Genomic DNA, 27,050 nt, shown 5'->3' with positions numbered 1-27,050 from the left:
CCTGGAATCGAGTCCCACGTTGGGGGAGGAGGAGTCTCTGATCATTGGGGAGCCTGGTCTCCCTCTCCTGCTCCCCCTCCTTGTACATCTTCTCTCTCTCTCTCTCTCTCTGCCAAATAAATATAATCTTAAAATAAAAATAGAATAAAATGCAAGAGAACAGGTCCAACTCTACAGTCCTTTTGCAAGCTCAGCTCACACCCCAAGCCCCAACATTCCCATTGGTGAAAGCAAATGATATGGCTGAACCCAAACTCAAAACCTGGGTTCAGAGTGAAGAATGGGGACCAATAATATAATCTACCACGCTAGATACATCACTGTTCCTCAATCTTGTACTCATTGTCACCGTGCTCTGCCCCAAGCAGCCCTTAAACTTAGCCACCCTGTAGAGAATGCAGGAGAATCACCTTACAAGAAGTTCTAGAAGCTTCTACAAGAAGTTCTAGAAGTTCTAGAAGCTGAGTCCACTTATCCCTCTCCATCTAATGTTGTCATTTGTGCTCACTTCCACGGCTTTAGGGAAGAAGAAACCTGGCTACAGGTGGGATACCTACAGTGTGAGTCTTCCCATCACATTTTATTCCCAGTTTCTTGTACCTCTGTCTCAAGTGCCCTGTGGCCTTGTTCCCACATTGACACGCACCACTTCTGCTTAAAGAAATCATCTTATTTTATGCATGGAAACCTCTCCAATGCAGCATGAGTGTTATTACTAGTGCACCACTTTGCACAGCCTCTCAAAGAGCTAGCAAATCAGAGAGCCCTAATCTTGCAGCTGCCACCAAGTTCCTGGCTGCAACTGTACATGTCCCTTCCCATTAGGGTAACAACAGTCTACAGCTATCCTCAGAGCATACCGCAATGCCTTATTGCTGATATTTCTAGCATAATGTTACAGTCTAACTCCCCCTTTTAATAAAAGACCAAAGTTTTTCACATTAATTACAGCAGTGATTAATGTGCCTATAAGCACCTCACACTCCTAAATGACAAAAGATGTCTCTTACCAGTTAGGAATTGCATTCAGCAGCTTGTGACAAATCCCTAAAAGATGTGAGCAGCTTAAACAAATTCAGGGCTGTTGTTGTTGTTGTTGTTGTTGTTGTTGTTGTTGTTGTTTTCATACATGAAGGAAGTCCAGAGATACACAGACAAAGCTAGAAGTAAATATAGCTCCCGAAATTGAGCTTTTCCTTTCTTTCTACATGGTTATCCTTCATAGATGGCTTCCATCCTAGTGTTGCCTCATGGTCAAAAATGGCTGCGAGAGCGCCACATATCACACCCATAAATGAGGCAGAAAAAAAAGAAAGAAAGATGGAAGGGCAACAAGGGTAGCTGTCCACGGTTTCAAGAAACCGAGTTCATTTTTTTAAGTTACTTTTTTTAAGTTATTGATGTTATTTTGTAATGCATAATGGTCACTCTTGAATCAGCCTGCTTTGAAACCCTTCCCTTCCCTTTGTTGCCATGTCCTTCATTCTCACCAAGGCTGCCACCATGAAGCGTGCAGGTGCTGGATTGTGACAGTCTTTACTGAAAACCTGGGTCAGTTGCAGAAAGAGACTTCAATATGAGAAGGGAAAGTTTCAAGTCCTCACTGCTAGGGCTTTCCTTTGAGTAGCAAAAGGAAGCCATATCTAAACACAGGGGCAAAATCCTTTAGGTGCCATCTTCCCTGCTCTTGATCTGGTTTGGCCAACCTCAGGTCTGGAATTCTCCCTGAAAACTTCTCCAAATATCTCTGTTCAACTCTTTATTACCTTTCTGGGACAGTGGGGAGAAGGAGAGCCACTATCTTCTTCCCTGGACACACCTCCCACTCCTGCTTACAAATGCCCTACGGCTGAGTCAGTTGCAACTATAGAAAAGACTGCTAGTTGCCTTCCCGTTTTTATTTCTTCTCTTCTCTGGCAAAAGAATCCCAATTTTATTTCATGTGGCAGAAGGAGTGTTTCCTGACCTCTCTCATCACTGGAGCTAGTTAATATTATATGAGAATAACTTGTTGGTTGGAATTTCCAGGGAGACTTCTTGAAGAAGGCTGATTCATCTAGGAGATTACTGTTTTTCTTTCTCCCTTGCTTCCTACCTCTTGCATGGAAAAGCTGGTGTGATGGCAGGAGTTCCAGCAGCTGTTTTGAACCATGAGGCACTTTGCCTCTGAAGGCCTACATTTTAGTGAGGCAAAAAACAAACAAACAAACAAACAAACAAAACACACAAAAAGTTTATCTATAGATACAGATACAGATATAAATATAAGGAGGGTAGGTCCTTGATGGCCAAGAAGCCACACTATCAGTTCTAAACTCTTACCTCTGGACCGCTAAATAAAAAAAAAATAAGCATCTATGATATTTAAGCCACTGCTATTTTGGTTCTCTTTTGGTTCTCTTTTATATGGAGCTGCTGAACATTATCTTAACTAATACAGCAATTCCTCTCTTTAAAGTTTTCATTCTGAGTGTGAGTGAGTTCACTAGTTCAGTGATTCAAACTTTGGCATGTACCAGACTCACTGGAGGGTTTGTTAAAACAGATTGCTGGGCCCCATCCCCAGAGTTCCTGATTTGGTCATTCTGAGGGAAGTCTAAGAATCTGCATTGCTAACAAGTCCCAGGTAATGCTGATCCTGGTGCTCTGGGGACCACACTTTGAGAACACCTATACTAGCTCATTCTTAATTTATTTGGATGATTTTCTTTGTAGAGACTGTAAAGGAAACAAGCCACTGGGAACTGAGTCATTCTTGTTTTTCCCTTTCTGGCTTTTGGCTCATGAATTCCTTTTCCAGACATAGCAGACTGTACCTTTTGCTTGATTTTTTTTTCTTTCTTGGCACCAAGCCCTTCCATGTCTACCATTATAAGAACCGCTGTTAGCTTGCTAACATGGACTTCGGGTGCTGGCAGAGATCCACGTAATTAATGTAAATCCTCAATTTGTGAGTGCTGTATCTCGTACATGTTCCACATTCCCTTGATCTTTATTGCCAGACTTTTCATAAACTATAGTTCAAAATTGTGTGGCAAAAAAAAAGTTTTTGTGTTTATGGCTTTTGGTTTTGCTGTTTGACTTTGCATCTGAAGATAGTTGTATATATTTTGTCCTCTAAGATATTATATTGATTCATTATCTCTACAGCAGGTCGGTTCATGCTATAGCCAAACGGGAATTTTTTCTTCAGAGTTCTTTCCAGTGGACCCATACATTTTCCTCTTCTAGAAGATTCAAAGCAATGGCAATATATAACTGGACAATTTTTTTTATTTTATTTTTATTTATTTATTTATTTTTTTTAGCAACCAGCATCCATTCTCCTATAGTTTAGTGACAGCATCCTGGTTTCCACTTGAAAATTACCTCTCCCCTTTCTCAGTGCCCCCTCCGCACAACGGAGCATGTGACCTAGCCACAGGCAGTCAGAGCCCATATTCTCCTTGTTTTGGGCTGAATTATGTCTCCCCACCCACCAGCCTGCACACTCCCCAAATTCATATGTTGGACTCCTAACCCCTAGGACTTCAGAATGTGACTGTATTTGGAGATAAGGTCTTTAAAGAGGTTAATTAATTTAAAATGAGGTCATTAGGGTTGGCCCTAATTTAAAATGATTGGCATCCTTGTAAGAAGAGGAGAACAGAGCTATCTACAAGCCCAGGAGAGAAGCCTCAAAAGAAACCAAGCTGACCTTGACCTCAGACTTCTAGCTTCCAAAATTACATGACTATAATTTTCTGTCGTTTATTCTACTTGGTCTAAGATTCTGTTATGACAGCCAGAGCAAACGAATACATCCCTGGCCTTGGGGTTGGCAAACTTTTCTGTAACTAGCCGGATAATAAACATTTTAGACTTCCTGGGCCCTATGGTCTCTGCGACAATCACGCAACTCTGCCACTGCAGCATCAAAGCAGCCATAGGCAACACTCTAAATGAATGGACCCGGCTGCGTTCCAATAAAACTTTATTAACAAAAGTAGGCAGGCTGTCCTTACACTGTGATTTACTGACTCCTGCCCCAGATGATTGGTTCAGGAGTTAGCACCTGACTGAGGCCTGGCCAATCAACACTATTCTGTTCCTCCAACCAGAATGTTTCAATGTCCAATTAGGATGAGGCTCCAGAACTTGCTCCAAACTAGTAGGAAAAACACTCTCTTTCCACTAGACTATATTATGAGGGTGTGAGAATGCAGCCACTGTGTTCAGAATCAAATCCAAAGTCCTTTCCATGACTTCAAGGAATGCTGAACTTCAGGCACACATCTGCCACCTTCTATCTGTTTTTACAAGGCCCAGAATCCAATAGATACACATACATGCCTAAAGAACAAATAAGCAGTAATCAACAACTTAATTTTATATATGTAAAAAGTATTTTATATATATTTATATATTTTTATATATTTTATTTATATATATTTTATATACCTATATAAAATATAAATAATACATATATCCAAACGGTCTTGGCTGCTTGCTTGAATCAAGTTAACAAGAAGAGTGTTGACCGCACTGTTTGAAAACAACCTAAAGTAATATATCATGCTGCATTTACTTGGCACCTTATATAACAAGAACGTTAAAAGAATAACAAGACCCAGGAGAAAATGCAAGGGGGAAGATATCCAGAGTCTCTGAGAATGCCCAGAGAAAAGCAGCTTTAAAAACAAATTTGGTCAATAATAAGGGAGATAGATTCAAGGATGGCTGATGTTTCTTCTACCAGCTGATGTGATTTTAATTTAGATCATTAACAGAAGAATTCAACATGGCTTCCCAGTATGGATCAGAGAGAAGAAAATATTGGAGCTTAGAAAAAAACCTGAGAATCGTGTATTACTTTCTTTCCAGACTGATAGTTATTCTGTGTAGTAATTATTAAGAAAATTGGGTGTGAGTTTGCTTGTGTCCAATGGCTCTTGGTGCTGGTGTCGGTAAGTTAGCAGACCAAGTTATGCTGCAGTAAGTAATAAGCAACACCAAAATCTCAGGGGCTTTACCTGAGTTTATTTCTTGTTCCTGCAAAGCTCAAAGTCTGGGCAGCTTTCTGGGGAAGCCACCCTCCATGTGGTAGCTACTTCCACGGCATTTCCACTTCAGTAGATGCCTGACTCCAAAAACATGGAGAATCACACACTGACTCTTAAATGCTTTCACCCAAGAGTGTCAGATGACCCTTCTACCTTCAACCCATTGGCTAGAACTAGTCACATGGCTTTATCAGCCATAGAAAGCTGGGAAATGTAGTCTTTTCTGTATCTAGGAAGAGGGGAAGGATGGGAAATAGTAATTATCACAGTAAGATGCTTATAAGATGGGGGAGTAGGAGAGGCAATGGAATTCTTGCAAACCAATGGGGAGGAAGCAGAGAGGAATAGGGATGCGGATGAATGGAAAGGAGACACACTCAGGTGCGACGCCATGAAGTTGTTCTCAAAATACACCCTTGTACCAATGCCTGCTCATGACATTGTTCACTGAGCTGTGTAAAAGAGAAAAAAGAAAGAACATGTCATAAAACTGAATTAACAACATGATCCTTCATTATTGCTAAGATTGACAATCATAAATAGCCTTTCTACATATTTTTTCTTTTAAAATGTCATTTCTTTTACGACTTGATAGTGATAATAGTTAGTAGTTGCTTATCTAATGCCCTAACGTGGCAAAATAAAAGGTGGGCAGCTGCCCACAACTTTCCCTATTTTTTTAAGTTACTGTGTCAATCTGTAAAATGAAATTCTGGGAGTCACTGACCTAGTTAATGGCTTTGCCTAGAGCCTGCTTTAGCTGTGTAAGGAAATTTACTTTTTTGAGCACCCATTCTGCCCTGTTGAACACATTTCAAAGGAAGGTATCATTATCATTATCCCAAATTTATAAATAAGGCCACAGAGACTCAGAATAAGTGGTTCCTGGTTATAATTTCTCAGTTCTCCCAGTCTTCGGCCCTATAATAAGTCCCTTATTCCTTCTTACTCCTTGTGGTTCTTCTTGGGGATCCTCAGCTGAGGGCCTACTCCTGGAGAATCTGACTTACGACAAATTGCTGAATAAATGATGCGCTATGTGACTTACCAAGGCCGCACTGTTAATGAAAGCAAGGCTGGACCTCAGTCCAGATGGACATGACTGAAGTCCATGTTCTGTCCCCAGAGGCCACCACCACTTTAGGTACTGAGCTACCCCAAAGCAGCAAATTAAGAGGAACTTCTGGGTCACATTCACCAAGTGCACGTTGGTAGAAATTCCTCCAGATATAGAATAATAATATTTAATGCTAAGCCCATTAAGGAAGCACGCCTCGCCTGCACACTGGCAACAACAAGGAGTTACCATTGTGGAGAATCACACAGTAGGGTATCTGAGAGCAAAAACTGACTAATTCTCAGCACAGGTGCTCTTATGGAATACTGATAGCTCTTCTGAAGACAAAGTAGAGTATCTTTGGCTCTTTTTACACCAGCAGGTGTTTCTCACTCCCAGAGCCCAAAATGTATGTGTCTCCTAAGACTGTAAAAATAGGCACCTCTCACATTTCTCTATCGGAACACTTAGAAACAAACAACATTTGGAAAACCGCATACATCTTATATGAATTTGTTCCACTTTTCCAAGGGGCTTGCTAAGTCTGAAAGATGAGCATAGATATTGGTATATTCATAAATTTCTGGTGCTAAGGCACTTAAAATTCACTGTTCCTGAGAAAGGCACGATGAGGCAGAATGACTGTGAATAAGCATTGCTTTTTTGGAGATTTCTTCACTAAACAAATCTGTAAATATCCAAACTGCTTTTATTATTATTAAAACACTAAATCTTATGAATTCATATTAAATATATCAAACATTAATTTGGGTATTGGGAAAGCCTCCAATAAAACTTAATTTTTCTGACTTAATAGCTGTTACCAACAAAATGAGGCCATTTTTATACCAAATCTTTTCCATCTATATAAATTTCTAATAATCCCTCTTGTGTCTACACTTTCTTCTCAGTAGATGAAAATAAGAAGTTCTATAGATCATGAATTGTTTTAAAGCTACTTTTGTACCAGGACCTCAAAAAACACACAGAATGTACTTTCTTTTAAGTGCTCTGCAACCTAGGACTTATAATACATTGTCACAAAATATCACAGATATTATTATCCATCAGAAATATTTAGGTGGAATAGTTAAACAAATGAGGCAAAGATTTGCTTCCTTAAAATTATGGTTCCCATTTGAGGCTATAAAAAGGTACTAAAGCATGAGGAGAACATTACCCTAAAGACTCGGAGGAAATACAGAACTTAACAAGGATCTGAAAGAAATGGACAAATTTTTTTAAAAATACTGGTAAATAGCAACTAATTTTATATCTAAATAGGAAGAAAATGAAGAGTTCTCTATGAAATACAAGTAGGTAGCCATAAGAATTGAAAGCAAAAATGTATTTTTGAAAAGCCAAATAAAATTTTATTTTATTTTTTTTAAAGATTTTATTTATTTATTTGATAGAGATCACAAGTAGGCAGAGAGGCATGCAGAGAGAGAGAGAGGAAGGGAAGCAGGCTCCCCACGGAGCAGAGAGCCCAATGCAAGTCTCGATCCCAGGACCCTGGGATCATGACCTGAGCCGAAGGCAGAGGCTTTAACCCACTGAGCCACCCAGGCGCCCCCCAAATAAAATTTTAAAAGAATTCAAGGAAATCTAAACCCTAACAGGATGATTAAATTCCACATTAGAGATAGTTTAAAACAGAAAGAACATTGTAGAAAATTGTGGTACAAAGAACTTGGGAAACCCTCAAGAATACAGAGAAGGGGGGAAAAAAGCAATGAAAATCAATGTTTTAAAAGATGGAATTACAAAAGGAGTAATCATAAAACAGAATATCAGATATAAGACTAAATGTGATGGTATACACAATGGAATATTAGTCAGCCATTAAAAAGGAGTAACTATGGCCATCTGTGACAACAGGGATGAACCTAGAGATTATTATGCTAAGTGAAATAGTCATACAAAGACAAATACCATATGATTTCACTTGCAGGTGAAAATCTAAAAGCTAAAAACAAATAATAAAAAAAAAAGACCAAGGAGCAGAATCAGATCTGTAAATATAGAAAACAAACTGATGGTTGCCAGAGGGAAGGCAGGGGTTGGAGGATAAGCAAAATGGTTGAAGGGGAGTTGGAGGCTTCCAATTATGGCATGACTAAGTCATGGGAATAAAAGGCATAGCATAGGAAATATAGCCAATGGTATTGTAATAGTATTGTATGGTAATAGGTGGTAACTACAATTGTGGTGAGCATAGCGTACCGTATAAACTTGTTGAATCACTATGTTGTACACTGTATTCACAGTACTCAAATTAAAAAAAAAGAGAGACCAGACATGCTGATTGTGCCAATAAATATAAATGGATTTTATTTCCCTATCAAATCGTTAGGAATTTCAAATAAGATTTTAAAAAATAAATCTCTATTTTGATTAAAACATATATACCAAAAAGGAAGCTTAAAATAATAAAGGAAGATCTATCAGACAAATGCAAATCAAAAATGAGGCATGAATGAGAAGTAAAGTAGGTGAAAATTCAGTGTTTATGCACATATGCATGGACAGGGTGTGCTGGAGGCATCTTGTACTGGCTCACACAGATGATTGTACACATCTCTTCCCACCTTGACATTTGGCAACATCACAGTGCTTGTTTTGCAGATTGCTGGTTGGTACCAGCTCACTGCTGTGTGTGTTTCTTTCCTGAACTCCACTTCTCAGTGTTTCCCAGCATAATGGATATGATTTGTCATCTTCGATCTTGGTTATCATTACTAAAGTACTTTTATTTACTGTGATGGTTAACTTTATGTGTCAATTACACAGGGCCATAGGGTACCCAGATATTTGGTGAAATATTATTATTATTGTGGGTGAAATATTATAATATTATTGTGGGTGTTTCTGCAAGGGTGACTTTGAACAAGATTAACATTTTAATCAAGAGAGTAAAACAGATTGTCTTCCATAATGTCAGGGGGTGCTAATCTAATCAATTGAAGCCTTAAATAGAACAAAAAGAATGACCTTCCCATGAGTAAGAGAAAAGTCTCCAGAAGACTGCCTTGGGACCTCATCTACATTATCGACTCTACAGGATCCCGAGGCTGCCAGCCTTTGGACTGAAATTGTACCATAGGCTTTCCTGGATCTCTCTTGGATCTATAAACACACACAATAAACACATGCACACACCTTATTGGTTTCATTTCTCTAGAGATGCCTGATAAGTACATTTATATATAACATGCTTCTCTTTAAGGATTTTTAAAATATTTGCATTGCTTTATAGCTATATGAACAAGATTAATTTAGATTTAGTACAAGCAGTTATTTTATTTCACGAATTCTGTATTCTTAATTTCTGTAATTTGATTCATTTGTTAGTTGTCTGGAGTCTGATGGGAAATACTTCCAGGAAGAGTATGTTAAAGGTATACATCTTGATCATGTCTGAGATTGTCTGTTGCATTCTCAATCTTAGCCTTATTTTTTTTCTTCATAAGTTGTCTTTTTTCCTGTCTGAATGCCCAGCATGTTCTTTTTCTTCTTAAAATTCAACCATTGCATGAAAATAGTCTGTTTGATTTGAAGATGATGGTTCTGCCCTCTTGAATTGGGGTCCACCTTACAGTCACTGACCAAATGGTGGTACTGTTGTAATTCTACAAACCCTTTCTACTGACACCTCTGAAAAAATCAAACATAAAACCCTCTTAGCCTTGATGCTATGTGGCTTATACTCTTTGCTAGTCTACTTTCATGAGTTCGTTGTGGCCTGTGCTCAGGAAACCATAAATTTAACATAGAAGTCCTTATTCAGCTAAAAGAAAAAAGGGGGGGCATCTCTATTATTCCTTTGAATTATTTCTTCTCTATATGCTCTTTGTTCTTTCTGAAAATTTTCTCATTCTTCTCTCTCTATTCTACATTTCTTTTGTCTTTCCCTTAAGTCCTTAAGTGTGTGTTCATGACTTTGTCCTCTTCCTTTGAGTTTTGGAAGAAATTACTAAACATGTCTTCCATGGCGCTGGTTCCATTTTCTGCAGTAGACAACCCATAAATAGACAGTTGGGTCCATTGCGGATTTTAGCTGAGCCATCGTGTATTTTCTCTCCACACAATCCTTCTGATCTCCACCTCTTTCCTCTGTAAGACCACTCACAAATGCCATGTTTCCAAATGTTGCTCTGAAGAATTGTGTTCAGATACAATTTAGAAAAATTCTAAAATTTGAGTATTTTCCCATCTCCTCCAACACCCCTAGTTTGCAAGGTGATTTTTGTTCAGATTGCTGAGTTTGATCCCACTCTTTTGAAATCGGCTATACTTTCATACGTCTGTTGGTTTCTTGTGTACTTGCACATCTGTGGTGATGAGCAGTGATGCCAAAGCCATTGTGTCTGGTCCTGGTGGTGTGTCTGTCAGAGCTTGAGTCAAAACATGATTCACTCCCCTCCTCAATCAGTTTTGGGCGGGCTTTCTCCCACTTCCTTCCTCTCTTTACCCTGTAAGGGAAATTCCTCCCAAAGAATTAAACTGTCCAATCTTACTCTATTACAGGGGAAACCAGTTCCATTACGGACTTTGTCTACTCTATCCCTAACGTGTATCATCTCTCTTCTACCTGCAATGCAAGTTTTCCCCTCTCTTCTCCAACAAGCTACTTTGCCAGAGTGCAATCAACCCATCTGGCTCCGTTGTATTTCTTTTTGAAGAATCTGTTACACAAATACATGCCTAGTCCCTAGACTTTCATCAGTCATTAGTCCCACCAAGACAGAGAATATCCCAGGGGCATGTTTTGTTTTTCCTGAAATGATGTGAGATAATTAAGATGCTATTAACTAGTCTTGAATCATTTTGGAGTCTTTTAAATTCGTTATCTAATGAGATTAGGGACTCACTCTGATGTTATGGGAAGGTAATTTATTTCCTTCATCAAAATGAACAAGCAATTGCTCACATCCCAAAAAGATGGTAAAGACCGTCTATATTTGTGGAGTTATGTTCGAGAATAGGACATGAAAAGATGACAAAGCCTATCTGACCTATTACTGATTCCATCAAGTGGAAATCTGCACTTATGCAAGTCAATTAGAATAAAAATAATAAAGCATGCTAAGTGTTACATGCTCACAAATCAGATTAAGTTTTTGTAGTTATGTTCACACATACTCTATGTGCTACATACTGGCAAAGCACAAACTCACTGATCTATATATTGCTATAAATCAATACAATATGCACACATACGTAAAATCTAGAATACATCTATATTTTAACTAAATGGAATCTCTACCTTTATTCTTCAGTTCCTTCCCTCGGATTTATTGCTAACTCAGAATAAATTCACCCAAAAAGTTAATATTCAATTTCTACTTATCCATTACAGTCTTCTTTCTTTGGAACCATAGCAATTCTGCTGGGGAAAGACATGAGAAAAAAGTTTCATCTAAATATATTTTCTTTATTTAATTTTAATAATATAATTTAACATGTAACTGGTGTCTGAAATTTAAAATGTGTGGTGAATAAAAAGTTCGGGACAGAAATGTGTATTTTCTCAGGGTGCTGACAATTTGATACACAATACATTCCTTTAAAGCTGCAGCTCGCCCTCAAAAAATGACCTCCACACTGTCTTTTGACATCTGTGGTTGCCAAATTGCTCTGTTCTTGCAGGCATCCGTCTCATTCAGAAATACCCTTCCCCTAACGTTTGCTGAGCTCTATGTGTCGTGTTAACTCAGCTCATCTTCAAAACATTCTCATGATTTACCTTTCATTTCTTTGCTCTCATTTTACAAATGAAAAGTCTGAGGCTCAAAAACTTGCCTACACCCATGAAATTCCTAAGATGCAGAAGTAGGGCTCCAAGACATAGCTCTCCGGTTGCAGAGCCCAGGCTTTTGCCGGTGTCACTGGGCTGAAACTCCTTGGAATGGAGCCTCTTTCGGCTACGGTGGTTACGCCCCATAGACGCACATCCATGGACGTTCCAAAGTGTTGTTAGCTACTTAACTAAAACACCTGTGGACGTCAAGGATGGATTAATACTAGGAGATCTAAAATTCAACGTATTTCTTCAACAGATCAAAGAAAAATCATGATTATGTCAACAGATGCTGAAAAATATTTGATAAAAGCCAGCGTCTGTTCCAGATTTGAAATGAACCCCTCAAAAGAGAAATGACGTGTATGAAAACTACCCTAGACCAGCAAAAGCATATTAAAGTGGATATGATCAGGGGCGCCTGGGTGGCTCAATGGGTTAAAGCCTCTGCCTTCAGCTCAGGTCATGGTCTCAGGGTCCTGGGATCGAGCCCTGCATCGGGCTCTCTGCTCGGCAGGGAGCCTGCTTCCTTTCCTCTCTTTCTGCCTGCCTCTCTGCCTACTTGTGATCTCTGTCTAATAAATAAATTTAAAAATATATATATATATTTTAAAAGTGGAAATGATCAGTTCTGCTAAAACCAGCGGCAAGGCATGACCACTTTTTTCTGCAGCAACCTCCCAGCGAAGTCCCAGAGCTCTGGAAGGCAGACTTTGTGACCGCCCCCCCCCCGCCACTGGTGGATTCTTCTCCCAAGAAACAAACGTGACCAAGAGGAAATATATAGAGAACGTGAAGCATGGAGATCCCTCAGTGAAGCCAATTAGTCTGCCAGCCTCACCAAAGCACACCGATAGCCAAGAAGCCAATGTGGGGCTCTGCCAACAACCGTGTCCATTCCGATTACACCTGACCGGCCCCAGGAAAAAGTGGCACAAGTCTTAGAGGCTAGGATGAGAGCTATTGATTCTCAACATTTCCAGAAGATGGGAGAATTAATGTTTTCATTTTAAGGGGAGTGTGGGCAGCAGAGCTCTAGCTGGGTGGCCCACCATCGTGACAGACCTCATACTCTTTGATGAAATTCATGGTTTAAAAAAAAAAAGAAAATTCAAGGATTTATCTGAAAGTGGCCTAGGAGGAGACAAGAAGAAAGAATGCTATTTACTTTCCTTTTTCCACATTGAGTAAAGAACCAACCTTGTGATTTGTTAAAGAGTAATTCCGGTGAGTAAGCTATTTCACAGCCTCATTTCTCCCACTGAAATGATATGTAAACTATCAAACTATTTCTTCCTTCTGTCGTTCCAAGCACTTGTCTTGACTTCTAAACATAATTCCTCACTCTAAATGTCAATGCTGTATATCGTATCTCCCTGTGCAGGTAAAAGCAGGCAACGATTAGATGTACATTAAATAATAAATTCCACTTTTGAAATGAACCAACTTTGAATTTCCTGAACCTATTTTTTTTTTTTTAACTGAGAAAGCACCTTCACCCCATGGCATTTCTTAGGAAAATATAAAAAGAGAACTCCAAATTAAGCTACCTCAGAGGTCAGGAAAAGACCAGGCTATGAAAAAATATTTTAATAGGTTATAATTTAATTTCATTTATTTAATGAATTGATGCTTTTATCCCCAAAATGCAGCACAATGTATATTTGATGTCTTTTTTTATTGAATTCAATTTTTATTTATGTTAATTTTATTTAATTTTTAATACCAAGGGATCCAAAATAACAAATATAAGACAATGAACAATATCTCCCTCTTTTCTTCATTCCCATATGTGTAATTTCCTCCAATAGAAAACCAACAGTGTTACCTTCCTATATATCCTGCCACATTTTCTTTCTGTATATTCAAGCATAAATATATATTGACAAAAATATCTTACACACCATTCTGTACTTTGCTTTTTTCACTTAACAAAATCAATTCCTTGTGTTTAATGAGAAACTCCAGGGTTTGGGGGGACAGATTGCAATAAAATATTAGGATTTTTTGGTAATCATAATATTCTTGCATACATGCTTGGGATGATAACTAGCTATTACTTATAATTTGTAGATTTAATTCTGTATACATGTACCACCCCCATGACAAGTTCTTACAGAAACATGACATGGTTTATTTCTTTTTAAGATTATCATTGGTCACTACAAGCAATGTGATCCAGTAATCAGGCCCAAATGTATTGTCCTCCACCTATTTCTTTCCCTGACCGTGCTTCTATGAGACTAGGTAGAACCATATTTGGAGAAAACACCAGAAGTCTGTGTGTAAGTCCCCTTGTGACAAGGTGCCAGGGAAATGCCATCTTCCCCATCACCACCCCTACTTCCCCTTCTTTACAAGAAACACTAACTCCAAATCAGGCAAATGGATTACAACAGTGTTGGTAGTGCTTAGTGACAAAGACAGACAGCTTTTTTTTTTTTTAAGATTGTATTTGTTTATTAGCGAAAGAGAGAGAGAGATAGAGAAAACCTAAGTGGGGGAGGGGCAGAGGGAAAGGGAAAAGCACACTTCCCTCTGAGCAGGGAGCCTGATGTGGGTCTCAATCCCGCGACCTCAGGATCATGACCTGAGCCAAAGGCAGATGATTAACTGACTGAACCACCCAGGCACCCCATAAAGGAATAGTTCTTAGAACATTGTCATTCACAAGGTCAAAGCTCTTTGTCAAGGCCATAGTCAGGGCTTGTGTAATCACTAGGACCCCATGGCCAAAAGTCCCCAGGCTTGGTTGAATGCTCTGCTATTGCCATCTTGAAATTCCCATTACATTTTTAACAGGATGCCCTGAATTTTCATTTGCACTGGGCCCCACAAATTATGTAGCTAGTCCTCTCTCCCCTTTCAGAATACATTGTAAGAGGGAAGATGCAGTGGGAGAAAAGGAATGTCTCTAAAAATAAGGGAAAACACAGTTCACAAAGCTTGCCTGACTTAAGTATTTCTTCCCCCAGGGAAAGTCTCCTCCAGGCTCCTTGTAAATCCGTACAAAAGGTTAATTGCCTAATCCATAAGAACCGCTATCATTTTCAGATGTCCTTGCAAAGAGGGGCAGGTAATTGGTTTTCATGCTCAGATTCATTCTTACTTTTTTTTTCTTTGCCGTTAATGATGAATGGTTTGTCAAACAGTAAAAAATATTTTTATATTTTTATTTTAATTACACAGTCATCAAAAGTCCTTATTTCCAAGAGAAGAGATTAGCTTAATGATTAAATTCCCTCTGCCTCTCTGAGTAATCAGTAGTTAACCAAATACAAGTCTTCTCTCAGTGGACTAATGATACAGTTTTAGTATGCAGGTGACTTCATTTTCAGAGAATTCATGTAAGTGATCTGCAACAGTGGGTTCCCACAAACTTCAGGTCCCCAGCAAAATTCTGCAAGTATTACAAAGACTTCCTCCATCCTGTGTCTACCATCCCTTGCCTGCAGTGTTAGAATCCTAACAGACTGCTCAAGGTCACATACTAAAAATTTTCAAATGCTTCTAGATGCTGTCGGGATTAATAATCCACTAATCTATTTGTAACTGTTGCTGAATTCGTAGCAGCTTTTTAAAAGTATCATAGCAACCAACAGGCACAGAGCTCCAACTGTCATCATGAGGGATTGATCCAAGAGTGTTCTGAGTTTACGTTAAAGGGATGCATACGCATGGAAAGGAAGGGAACCAACCATATGAGCCACATGTTCAAGTCTAAAAGACTCAGGATGTCATTCGTGGGCTGCCAGTGGCCGGCATCTAAGGAGGCAGTTGCAGGAGGGGTACCTACAGGTTTAGAAGTCAGGTAGGCTGTGCTCCTTGCTCCAACCTAGTTGGGGCCCTTGGGCAAGCTACTTACCTTCTCTATGTCTTATTCTCTTCATTTATAAAATAAGGAAAATAATAGTACCTACCTTATCCTCTTAGTGGACATCATCTTTCCAAGGAAGATCGCAGTGGTAGAGGGAACTCCCATCTCCATATAGGGCGAGGAAAGAGCTGAACAGGGCAAACTAGAGCCAGGACAGTGGTTAGCAATGTGCACGGCAGATCCATGGAAAAATCTAGCTGTCGTGTCTACACAGTGCAAACCTATGCTAGAGATACCCTGGGTAATGTTATCATGGTCAGGTCATTTGCCCACCTGTTTCTAACTGAGTGGTTTTCCTAACCCACATGATCATTAAAAGCACACTCCAGCTCAGCATTTCTCAGTTGTTTTGTTCATTACCTTTTAAGACATTGTTTCCTCTAATTCTTCCTAATTGCCTTTCTAATGAAATTTTAATACAGCAGATGTATTGCAATTCTGTGCGTTATGATTAATTTCATGTGTCAACTTGGCTAGACCATGAGTTGCAAACCCCACCCCTAGGGTACAGACTTGGAAAGGAGCTGTAGGCTCCAGATGGGGGGTTCTTGGCCAAGCAAGATAGTGACACGTGGCTTCTGGGGATCCCTTGTCTCAGTTCTGTCTTTCCAGACTGGGCTGGACACCTTCCCTGAAAGTCAGTCCTAGGACTTCGGGCCCCACCTAGACACCTCCTTGCTTGCTTCTCTTCTGATACCCCCATCTTCCTTCAAGTTCTAGACCTGAACCCTCTATACCCCTCTATGTAAAACTTCTGATATTCTCTTTTCTTATCATAATCATCTTTAAAGCATTTAAAACCTGGACCCCAAAGGTTAGCAACCATGGACTACTTTCCCCTTATCAGAGGGTAGGGATGATTCAGGCATCAAACACTCCTAGGCATTAAGAGGGAATGTTTGGTTTTAATCCTTTTGGGTCAGTGTGCTTCAGGTCCTAGAATGAGTTGGATTGTTTTAAAACAGCTTTCATGAAGTTTCTGAATTGGTTGAATGCTGGGGCACTTTGGGTGCCTCAGTCCGTTAAACATCTGCTTTCGGCTCAGGTCATGGTCCCAGGGTCCTGGGTTCGAGCACCACATCAGGATCCCTGCTCAGGGGAGAGCCTGCTTCTCCCTCTCCCTCTGCTGCTCCCCCTGCTGTTCTCTTTCTCTTTCTCTCTGTCAAATAAATTAAGAAATTAAAATCTTAAAAAAAAAATAAAATTGGTTGAATATTCATGTCCTGCTATATTCTTCATCTCTCTAACAATTACGTGAGGTAGGTCCTATGACCAGCCCTGTGTTTTTTTAAAGATTTATTTATTTGCAAGAGAGAGACAGAGAGAACATGCGTGTGCCGTTTGGGAGGTGGGGAGAGGGAGAGAGAGAATCCCAAGCAGACTCCGTGCTGAGCATGGAGCCCGACTGGGGCTCCATCTCACAGCACTGAGATCATGACTGAGCCAAAACCATAAGTCAGTTGCTCCACTGAGTTCACCATCCAAGCACCTCTCTCACCCCCATTTTAAAGATGAGGCAACTCAGGCACAGAGAGGTTAAGTAACTTGCCTGAGGTCACACAGCTCATAGGTACCTAAGCTCAATTTCCAACTTTAAACCACCACAAGCTAACTCTAAGGGACTCACAGGTATTCCAGCCCTCGAATAGGAGGTAAGCCTGGGAAGCATTCACTCTTTACCCATCTTCTGGATTTAGTAGGCATTTCACATAGGTATGTGAAATACCGAGGTTGGGTTTTTTTTTTTTTTTAGATTGTTTTTATTTATTTGACAGATAGAGATCACAAGTAGGCAGAGAGGCAGGCAGAGAGAGAGGAGGAAGCAGGCTCCCTGCTGAGCAGAGAGCCTGACGTGGGGCTCCATCCCAGGACCCTGAGATCATGACCTGAGCCGAAGGCAATCCACTGAGCCACCCAGGTGCCCCAGAAAGACCGAGGTTGTTAAGAGAAATTGTAGAGCCAGTCAAGCTAAAGGTTAACGACGGTGTGCTGGGTTCTAGCTCAGCTCAGAGGGGGAAATGATGCTGAATCTCATTCCCATCCCAATTCAAAGGCCAAAGGCCAACCTCCTGGCCTGTGCCCTCATGGGCAAAAAACTGAAACTTACAAAGTGACCTGCAGGGGAAGGGGCTGTGGTGATCAGAACGGTCTAAAATATAAGGGGAGGTTCGCAGAATTATTGTGACGGAGGCACAAGAAAAGAGGAAGAGAAAGAAGAATCCCATCACCTTAAGTTGGAAACTTTTGCCAAGAGAAAAACTAAAATGTCAAGACAGAATCTGTGAGAGTTTATAAGTCCACTTCCCCAGGTACCAAATTTTGACATTAAGCTTTGCCCACCACATGCATATTAAATCTAGAATTCACAAGATAATAATTTTTAGGGCTGGTGAAGTATTTATATAGCAAGTGGGAATTGGTTTTGGTTTTATTATAAAAGCAATATAAGTTCATGGTAAGAAAAACCAACAGAATAGAAGGGAATAAAATAAAATGTAAAGGTCTTACTCTGATGCCAGTCACTCATTTCAACTCTCCAGAAGCAATTGCTTTTGTTAAGAGATTTAATTCCAGAGCTCTCCTATGCAGTCATGGGAAAATATTGGTTTTTTTGCTCATGTTTTTAGACAAACAGGATGCCGCTCTATACTAATGTCTTACAATGCTTTTTTCAGCATATAGTGACATGTATTGGGAGCTTGCCACATACTGCTTTTAATAGTTGTATGATATCCCACGTATTAGAGATGCAGGAAGACACTTTAATTAGTCCCCTACTATTGGACATTTAGGTGAAATATCTGAGAAGTAATGGTAGTTCACAAAATGATTTGACAAACATCTTCGTACACAAGCTCCCGCTGGAACACAATTTCTTTGGTGGCAAAGATGTCGCCTGCTTGGTTCACTGCTGAACTCCCAGCATTTAGTACATGGCCTGACATACAGCAGGTGCCCTGTAAATATTTATTGAGTGAATACATCTTCGTGTGTATGTGTATCTATACAAGTATTTACATTTTACATATACGTTGACCAATCACCTTCCCATATTATTGCTTCCCTGTATACTCCCATCTAGGTTTCCTTCTGTTTGGTTTTGGTCTACTGGGGACATCTTTTTTTTTTTTTTTAAGATTTTATTTATTTATTTGACAGACAGAGATCACAAGTAGGCAGAGAGGCAGAAGCAGGCTCCCCGCTGAGCAGAGAGCCCGATGCAGGCCTCGATCCCAGAAACCTGGGATCATGACCCGAGCCGAAGGCAGAGGCTTTAACCCACTGAGCCACCCAGGTGCCCCTACTGGGGACATCTGAAAGCTCAATGTAATAGAACTAGTGAATGACTGTATATGTTTCCCAATGCTGCTGTACCTAGTTAACATGAATTTAGTGGCTTAACATGACACCAATTCATTATCTTCCAATTTGGGGGGTCAGAACTCCAAAGTGGGTTGGCAGGGCTGCGTGTTCCTTCTGAAGCTTTTAGGGTAGAATTCATTTCCTTGCCTTTTCTGGCTTTTATGGTTTGCATTCCTTGGCTCTTGGTCCCTCCTACATCACTCCCACCTCTGCTTCCACTGCCACGTCTCTTCCTCTGACTCTGACCCTCAGGAGGGTCATATAACAGGAGGTCTTATAACAGGAGGTTATATGGACCCCTGTAATTTACACTAGACCTCTGGATAACCCAAGATAATCTCCCTATCTTGATACCACATCTGCAAAGTCCCATTTGCCACCGAAGGTAACATATTCACAGGTCCCAGGGATTACGACATGGACATCTTTGGGGAGCCATTATTCTGCCTACCACAGCTTGGGAATGAGGTTTCAACTTCATTGTCACTTAAACACACACACCCTAAAGGTGTGTCACGTTCCTACTTACCACATCCTGAGCAATATACTAACTTGCTCAGTGGTCTTGCCCAAGTTATATAACTTCCCTGGAGAAATTAATACCTGTTTCTTAGGAAATGCGGCATGTAAAATATTGCAGACAAACCTTTGCATTCGACCAGCATTCGGGAATTATTACATGCTGTTTTAATCCGACAAAAGTAAGTAAAGTCCTGGTTAAGCAGTAACGGGATAGAGAAACAGATCTGCTTGCATACTGCTGATGGGAATGTAAATTGGTGCAGGCTTTCTAGAGGGCAACGTAGCACTGTGAATGTAATGAAAATCCTATGTTTGTTCTCTTTATCCTACTAATTATCTCTTCGAAGTGTATCTTAGGGGCATGGCTGAATTTATGTACTAAAATGTTCAGTGAAAAAATTATTTCTAGTGAGGGGAGGAGTGGAAACAAACTAGATGTCCACTAATAAAGGATTAGATTAATAAGTGTGCTACATCTCATGACAGAAATCTCATCAGCCGTGTAAAAGGGTTTTGTAGAATACTCGATACCATGTTCAGAGGTTTGTCACATGTTAGCGACAACTTGGAAACCTGCCTTATTGATTGCCTCAAATCAATAAGAGAATCGTGTGGTGAGAGAGTGTACGTATAAAGAAAAAGAGAAAGATTGAAGGTATACATTTTACAGTGGTTATTTCTAGGTCATGGGATAGCAAGTGATTTTCATTTTGCAGCAAGGAAGGCTGGGGTTGGGGCGGGGAGGGGATTTCCACACAGAACAATTCCTCTGGTTGGGTTCTCAGGATGTCCTAGTATAGCACAAAAACTTCCGAAGGTGTCCCTCTAGTGGAAGAAAGGACGCCACGGCTTCGGGGACACCTGGTGGACTCCAAGAAACAAACGGACGGAGGGTTTTAGAGGGGAGAGGGGTGGGGGGTTGGGTTGGCCCCGTGATGGGGATTAAAGACACGTATTGCACGGGACACTGAGTATTATAGTAAACAATGAATCTTGGAACACGGCATCAAAAACGAATGACGTACTGTATGGTGACTAACATAACATAGTAAAAAAAAAAAATAAAGTAAAGCAGAGAATTCCTCTAAAAAAATAATTAAAAATTTAAAAATAGCTTATTGTATTCAAGACCTTTGGAGCGAAACAAGGGCCTGAAAGTGGTAAACTATTCTGGTTATCCCAAAAAAAATGTTAATAGGGACACAGAGGTCAGTTGCAAAAGTAAGAATCCAACCTCGCTGTAGGAAACGGGCTAGTCATTCCAGGCGCCCTTGAATGCTGGCGATTAGCTTGGATTAGTTCTCCTCTCCTTGCTTTAGGGTAGTTTGGGGCTCTAGTCGTTGATTCAGGCCGCCCCGCTCTCAGACCGGGGCTGGAGCCTGAGGCCTGGGGATGACACCTGTCAGCAGCTCCAGCGCCTTCTCGGGACTGTACGGTTCTTCGGCCCCACTCGGCTCCTCTTCGGCTACGTTCGGCGCGCGCTCCTCCCGGCTTCCGCGGCTCTTTGGCTGAGCTCGGCGGGCTCTCACCCTGTCGGGCTCGGCTCTCTTCGGCTTCCTTCGACCAACTCTCGTCAGCGCTCGGATCTCCTCGGAGGAGCTCGGTCCACGCTCGGCTTGCGCTCGGCTCTCGTCGGCTGAGCTCGGCCTACGCTCGGCTCACGCTCGGCTCCCTTCGGCTGCGTTCGGCCCACGCCCGTCCCGGACTCGGCTCTCTTCGGCCGGGCTCGGCCGCGGCCCCGGAAGGGCGCCCATGGAGCCGGGACTGCCGGCTCGGCCGACAGCTATGGCGCCGCTGCTGGAGTATGAGCGGCAGCTGGTGCTGGAACTGCTGGACGCGGACGGGCTGGTAGTGTGCGCCCGCGGGCTCGGCGCGGACCGGCTCCTGTACCACTTCCTCCGGCTGCACTGCCACCCGGCGTGCCTGGTGCTGGTGCTCAACACTCAGCCGGCCGAGGAGGTGCGGCCGGCCGCGCGGGGGAGAGGGGACCCCGAGAGCGTTGGGGGCTCCTGAGCCGATGCGGGCCCTGGCGCGGGTGCGAGGCCCTGGCGCTTCTGAGGGCGATGCCGGCCCATGGCGCCGGAGGGAGGGGGCGCTAAGCGGGGGTCTCTAGGCAGAGGGAGGTCCCTGACAGGAGCTCGAGGACACGGGGGGTGGGAGGGCTCTCGAGGAGGATGCAGGTCCCTGACACGGGTGCGGGGACGCTGAGAAGGAGGAAAGGGGACCCGAAGTGGATGAAGGTTTCTGACACGGGGTGGGGAGAGGACACAGGGTGCGAGGGGCTCCGAGGAGGATGGAGGTCCCTGGCAGGGGTGCAAGGACGCTGAGGGTTGGAGGGGTCCCAAGGGGAAGGCAGGTCCCTGACACGGGAGGGGGGCTTTGAATAGGGGTCAGATGCAGGTCCCCTGACACAAGCTCGAGGACGCAGAGGGTAGGAAGGGACCCGAGGCGGATGGAGGTCCCTGACACGTATAGGAGGGCTTTGAATGGGGGTCCGTAAGGCAGTTGCAGGTTTCTGCCACGGGTGCAAGGACACTGAGAGGGATGGAGGGGCTCTGAGAGCAGTAGGGGAGTCATTTGAGGAGAATGGGGGCGGAGGGGAGGATTGGAGGTCCCTGAAGAGGACAGGGATGTCTATAGAAGGATACAGACACGGATACAGGGAGTGTAGGGAAAGATAGAGATAGGAGCGACGAGGAGTTCCCAAAGCTGGATATCATGGCGCTTGCTGGGGTTGTAGGAGTGGGATCCGTGCTGGGGACGGAGGAATCCCAGAGGGTAATGTGTGAGGCTGCGGAGAGCCCTGTAGGGAAGGGGTGCCCCGAAGCTCGGTGGGGAGAGGGGCATTGGGTCAGAAGGAAAGGGAGCTGGAAGCTGAGGGTATTGGGGGTGGGTGCCTGTGGTTAAGGACTGGAGGACACTGAAGACAGAAGGCGGATACGCCTGTGCTAAGATGGGGGCTTGGTATTGGGAGGTGGCACAGCCGGGTCTGACAAGTCTGATGAGCCTCTTGCTAGAGCAGGTGGCCAGGGGGAAGATGTCCACAGAGAAGAAGGACCGCAGACTCCTTGACTGATGTGCCTAGGTATCCCCAATACCTCCCACAGAACCTAGCACAACACAGGGTCCCCAATAGAGGAAGCAGAGGTTCCACTGAGGATACAAAGGGCCGAGGGGCCACTGACATGAAACCCCCTCCGGGGTGGATTGGGACAGAGCTAAGAGTCTAAAACACAGCCTGGGAAAAGCATTCCTTGTGATGGGCTCGCACAGTCCGCTTGCCTGCAAACCTGGCTTTGGCGGAAACTATTTTGTAACTAGCGGAAGGCTTTTAGCCGAGGGTGTAAAACGTCTTTTTTGTTGTTGTTAAAGCGCTAAGAACAACTCAAGTGCAAGGATTCCTTAGAGCAAACCCAAAAATAAAAATAAAAGCCTAGTTAAAGGCAGACGATGGCGGGATCGATGTAAAGTCGCCACTTGGTTAGCACGTTCCTTAAGTGTATTGTCTCTCGTCTTAAATTCAAATTAAAACCGCTCTGTAGGGGCGCCTGGGTGGCTCAGTGGGTTAAGCCTCTGCCTTCAGTTCAGGTCATGATCCCAGGTTTCTGGGATCGAGCCCCGCATCGGGCTCTCTGCTCAGCGGGGAGCCTGCCTCCCCCTCTCTCTCTGCCTGCCTCTCTGCCTACTTGTGATCTCTGTCAAATAAATAAAATCTTTTTTAAAAAAAAAACCGCTCTGTATTCAACAGCCTACTAATCACCTCTGGTTTGCTTTAGGAGTACTTCATCAATCAGCTGAAGATTGAAGGAGTCGAGCACCTCCCTCGCCGCGTAACAAATGAAATCACCAGTAACAGTCGCTATGAGGTCTACACACAAGGAGGGGTGATATTTGCAACAAGTCGAATACTTGTGGTCGACTTCTTGACCGATAGAATACCTTCAGATTTAATTACCGGTAAGCCTTTGAAACCTTATTATTTGTATATAAATGGGCACGTTTTTCTGTCTGTCCCCTCTTTTGAACGAAACCAGGACCTCCTTGTGCACACTCCTAGATGTTTTTGCTCAACACTGTGCTTCCAGGTGTTAGCACAATACCAGACACATTCTAGATGCTTAAAAAGTATCTGTGGCCCGAATAAGGAACTAAATTAGTGAGTAAAGTAAGAACGACTCTCCCTTGTTTCCTAAGCTCAAATCTGGTAAATACTTGGTGATTGGCTGGCATTTGCTTTTAGAACCTAATCAGACTCAAAATGTTTACAAATATTCTTTATATATTTCCTAAAGTATTTGGTTTTCCCTTGAAAGAGTTTTTTTTCCCTCCATGATTTGAAATTAAACCAAGTAGTTGCTTAATTATTTTGAGAAGTATGGTTTCGTTTTCGTTAGAATTAACATGGAAAAGGAATTGTTTTTCATTATTATTCGTCCTTTTGGAACATTTGTTGGACAAAAGGATGCATGAGTAGGCTGTGACCTTCAGTGAACTGGAAGGCAGAGAAACTGCAATATTCACAATCGTACTTCCCATCGTGGCCCTGAACCTAGAAGACCCTCAAGAAATAGTTAGTGAATAAATGTGTGAACGAATGCTTTATGTGGTTCATGGTAAACTGATTGAAGAACAGTGCTGTAGTTTTGTAACATTGATTTTATTTTATCTTATTTTATTTTATTTTTAAAGATTTTGTTTATTTGATAGAGGGAGATCGCGAGAACAGGAACACAAGCAGGGGGAGTTGGGGAGGGAGAAGCAGGCTTCCCGCCAAGCAGGGAACCCGATACAGGGCTGGATCCCAGGACCCTGGGATCATGACCTAAGCTGAAGGCAGATGCTTAATGACTGAGCCACCCAGGCGCCCCGAGTTTTGTAACATTTATAATTGCCATCAGCCAGGGCCCAGGCGGTGAGGTCTGACTCACCTGGCTTTGAATGATGATGCCACGACTTACAGGCAAGTTACTTAATTTTCATAAGCCTCAAGTTATTTTTCTTTTTCTCATTTCTTTAAATTGAGAAAAGCACTTCCCAGAGTTATCATTAAGGATAAAGTGAGAGAAAATAAATGGCTTTAGTATTGTGCCTGGGACTAAACAGTAGAGAATACTAAACAGTAGAGAATACTAAACAGTAGAGAATAGCAAAAACCAAAAAGTTTCGGCTTTTCATCACCAGAAATTCTGATACATCGGAAAGTCTTTTGCTGCTTGCTGCTTTCTTCTCAGCCTGGTTTTGCATTTATTTTTTAACTGGATAAAATGGGGAGGGAGGGGAAACGTACTGGAACCACCACTAGATGTCGGTATTGCTCTTTTAGTAACCGTTCGCCCCAATGAGGCCGAGAGCAATAATGAATCAAAGAAACCCGCAGATCATAGCTTATAGGTAGCCCCTAATTAAAAGCGCAGAATTCCATATCCATTTCTGAACGTGTCCCAACCCTTAATTAAGCTAGGGCTGCTGCTGCCGCTTGGCTAAATGGAACACCCATGAAGGCCAGAAGTGAATCCCTTCAGATTCGGCACCATGGAGGGATCGTCCCCCAGAGGTTCCCCGTGGCACTTTCCCCACGGCCCTCACACACCAAACAGCAGTTCTTGAAGCATGTAACCCTCTGGAAGGTTCTGAATGCCCCCTGCCCCAGTTTGCCCCCTGTCACTGCCTATGAAATTCACCACCGCACCCACGCAAGGGTCCCTGCCAACTACAGCACCTCAGCAGTGAGAGAAGTGTGTACACGGATACCCTGATGGTACTTTCGAAAGACAGGACAGGAGGCTTGCATTGCCAAAACGGCTCTGGCACCTCCAAATAGAACTCAGGACACACTTCCATGACAAACTTGAAAAAAAAAAAGTTACATGTTAGATTTGTGCCCCTGGTGTTATAATTCAGTTTTATGTTCATTCAACAAACATTAAATTTACTAAGGGTCCCTTGTTTGGCGGGAATGTGGTAGGGGCTGATGGTAGAAAGATCAGTGAGACGGTGTGGTGAGCGGTTTAGTGGAGAAGACAGATGGAAAGAGGTGATGACAGTTCAGTATGAGACAAAGCTCTCATGGGAGCATAAAATTGAAATGTAGATAGGCTTTTGTGAGACTACAGTTGCCCCCAGAAATACAGCCTGCTTGTGTTTTCTTTCTTCTTCTTCTTCTTTTTTTAAAGATTTTACTTATTTGAAGTGGGTTAAAACCTCTGCCTTCGGCTCAGGTCATGATCCCGGGGTCCTGGGATCGAGCCCCGCATTGGGCTCCATGCTCGGCAGGGAGCCTGCTTCCTCCTCTCTCTCTCTCTCTGCCTGCCTCTCTGCCTACTTGTGATCTCTGTCTGTCAAATGAATAAATAAAATATTTTTTTAAAAAAATTATTTATTTGAGAGAGAGAGAACGAGTAGGGGCAGAGGAAGAGGGAGAAGCAGACTCATTACTGAGCAGGGTGCCCAATCTAGGACTCGATCCCAGGACCCCACAATCATGACCTGAGCTGAAGGCCGATGCTTAACCACCTGAGCCCCCCATGCACCCCTGCTTATGTTTTCATGTTGCTGGTTTTTAAAATGGTGGTGCGGGTGGGGGAGTGGGGAGGAGTCTACAGGTGGTGTCACTTAGGAAAAGCAGGCTTTGTCGTCAGCCCCCCCCACCCCCACACCCCCCACCCCCCCGGTTTGGAACCTTTAGTCTCCCATTGCTTGTCGGATAACTTTGATCAACTTGTTGCCCTCTCCTGGTCTCATAGTTATACGTATCTCATAGAAGCCTCGTGAGTATTAAATGAAAACAGTCCAGTAGAGTACCTAACCCCTGCACCTGGGATAGAATAGTTCCATTCCTCCATTTCCTCTAAAACCCATTTCCTGGGTTTTCTAAAGAATGAGTCTTTTCTTATTCTTTTTAAAGATTTTATTTATTTGACAGAGAGATCACAAGTACGCAGAGAGGCAGGCACTGGGGGCGGGGAGGGGGGAAGCAGGCTCCCTGCTGAGCAGAGAGCCCAATGAGGAGCTTGACCCCAGGACCCTGAGACCATGACCTAAGCCAAAGACAGAGGCTTAACCCACTGAGCCACCCAGGCGCCCCAAAAATGACAGTCTTGGAGCACTGCATTTCCTTAAATTGAGGTTCATGTTTCCTTTAGAAGTTTCCTTTCATTACTTTAACCTTATGGGATATTTCAATCTAGGCCACCAAGCGTAGTCTAGGAAAGTACTTGGAAAAGCCCAACGGCTAGGCCCAGAGTCCTTGCTCAGTAGTAAATTTGTTACATGTACATATTGTAGTTATTGAAAATCCTTTCTCTACAGGTTCCTAAATAACACTATTAATTTCTACTATATCTGAAAAACCATTTGCTTAGCTAGACTACATTGTAGCTCCATCCA

General features: G+C 42.4%; 1 protein-coding gene across 1 annotated transcript in view; it reads left to right on the top strand.

Moving 5' to 3' along the window:
• The first annotated feature begins 21,387 nt into the window (after positions 1-21,387).
• The window catches only part of ERCC4 (ERCC excision repair 4, endonuclease catalytic subunit), a 30,096-nt gene continuing 24,433 nt past the window's right edge, over positions 21,388-27,050 (top strand). The window contains exons 1-2 of the mRNA XM_032836276.1: positions 21,388-21,623; positions 23,441-23,621. Coding sequence (XP_032692167.1) covers positions 21,417-21,623; positions 23,441-23,621 — 388 coding nt within the window. The 5' untranslated portion in view covers positions 21,388-21,416. The remainder of the gene's footprint in view (positions 21,624-23,440; positions 23,622-27,050) is intronic.

Source organism: Lontra canadensis, unplaced genomic scaffold (genome assembly GCF_010015895.1).
Source record: "Lontra canadensis isolate GAN:19392208 unplaced genomic scaffold, GSC_riverotter_1.0 scaffold91, whole genome shotgun sequence".
Lineage (NCBI taxonomy): Eukaryota > Metazoa > Chordata > Mammalia > Carnivora > Mustelidae > Lontra > Lontra canadensis.
The sequence above is the reverse complement of the archived record's forward strand: the minus strand, read 5'-3'. Positions and strand labels throughout refer to the sequence as shown.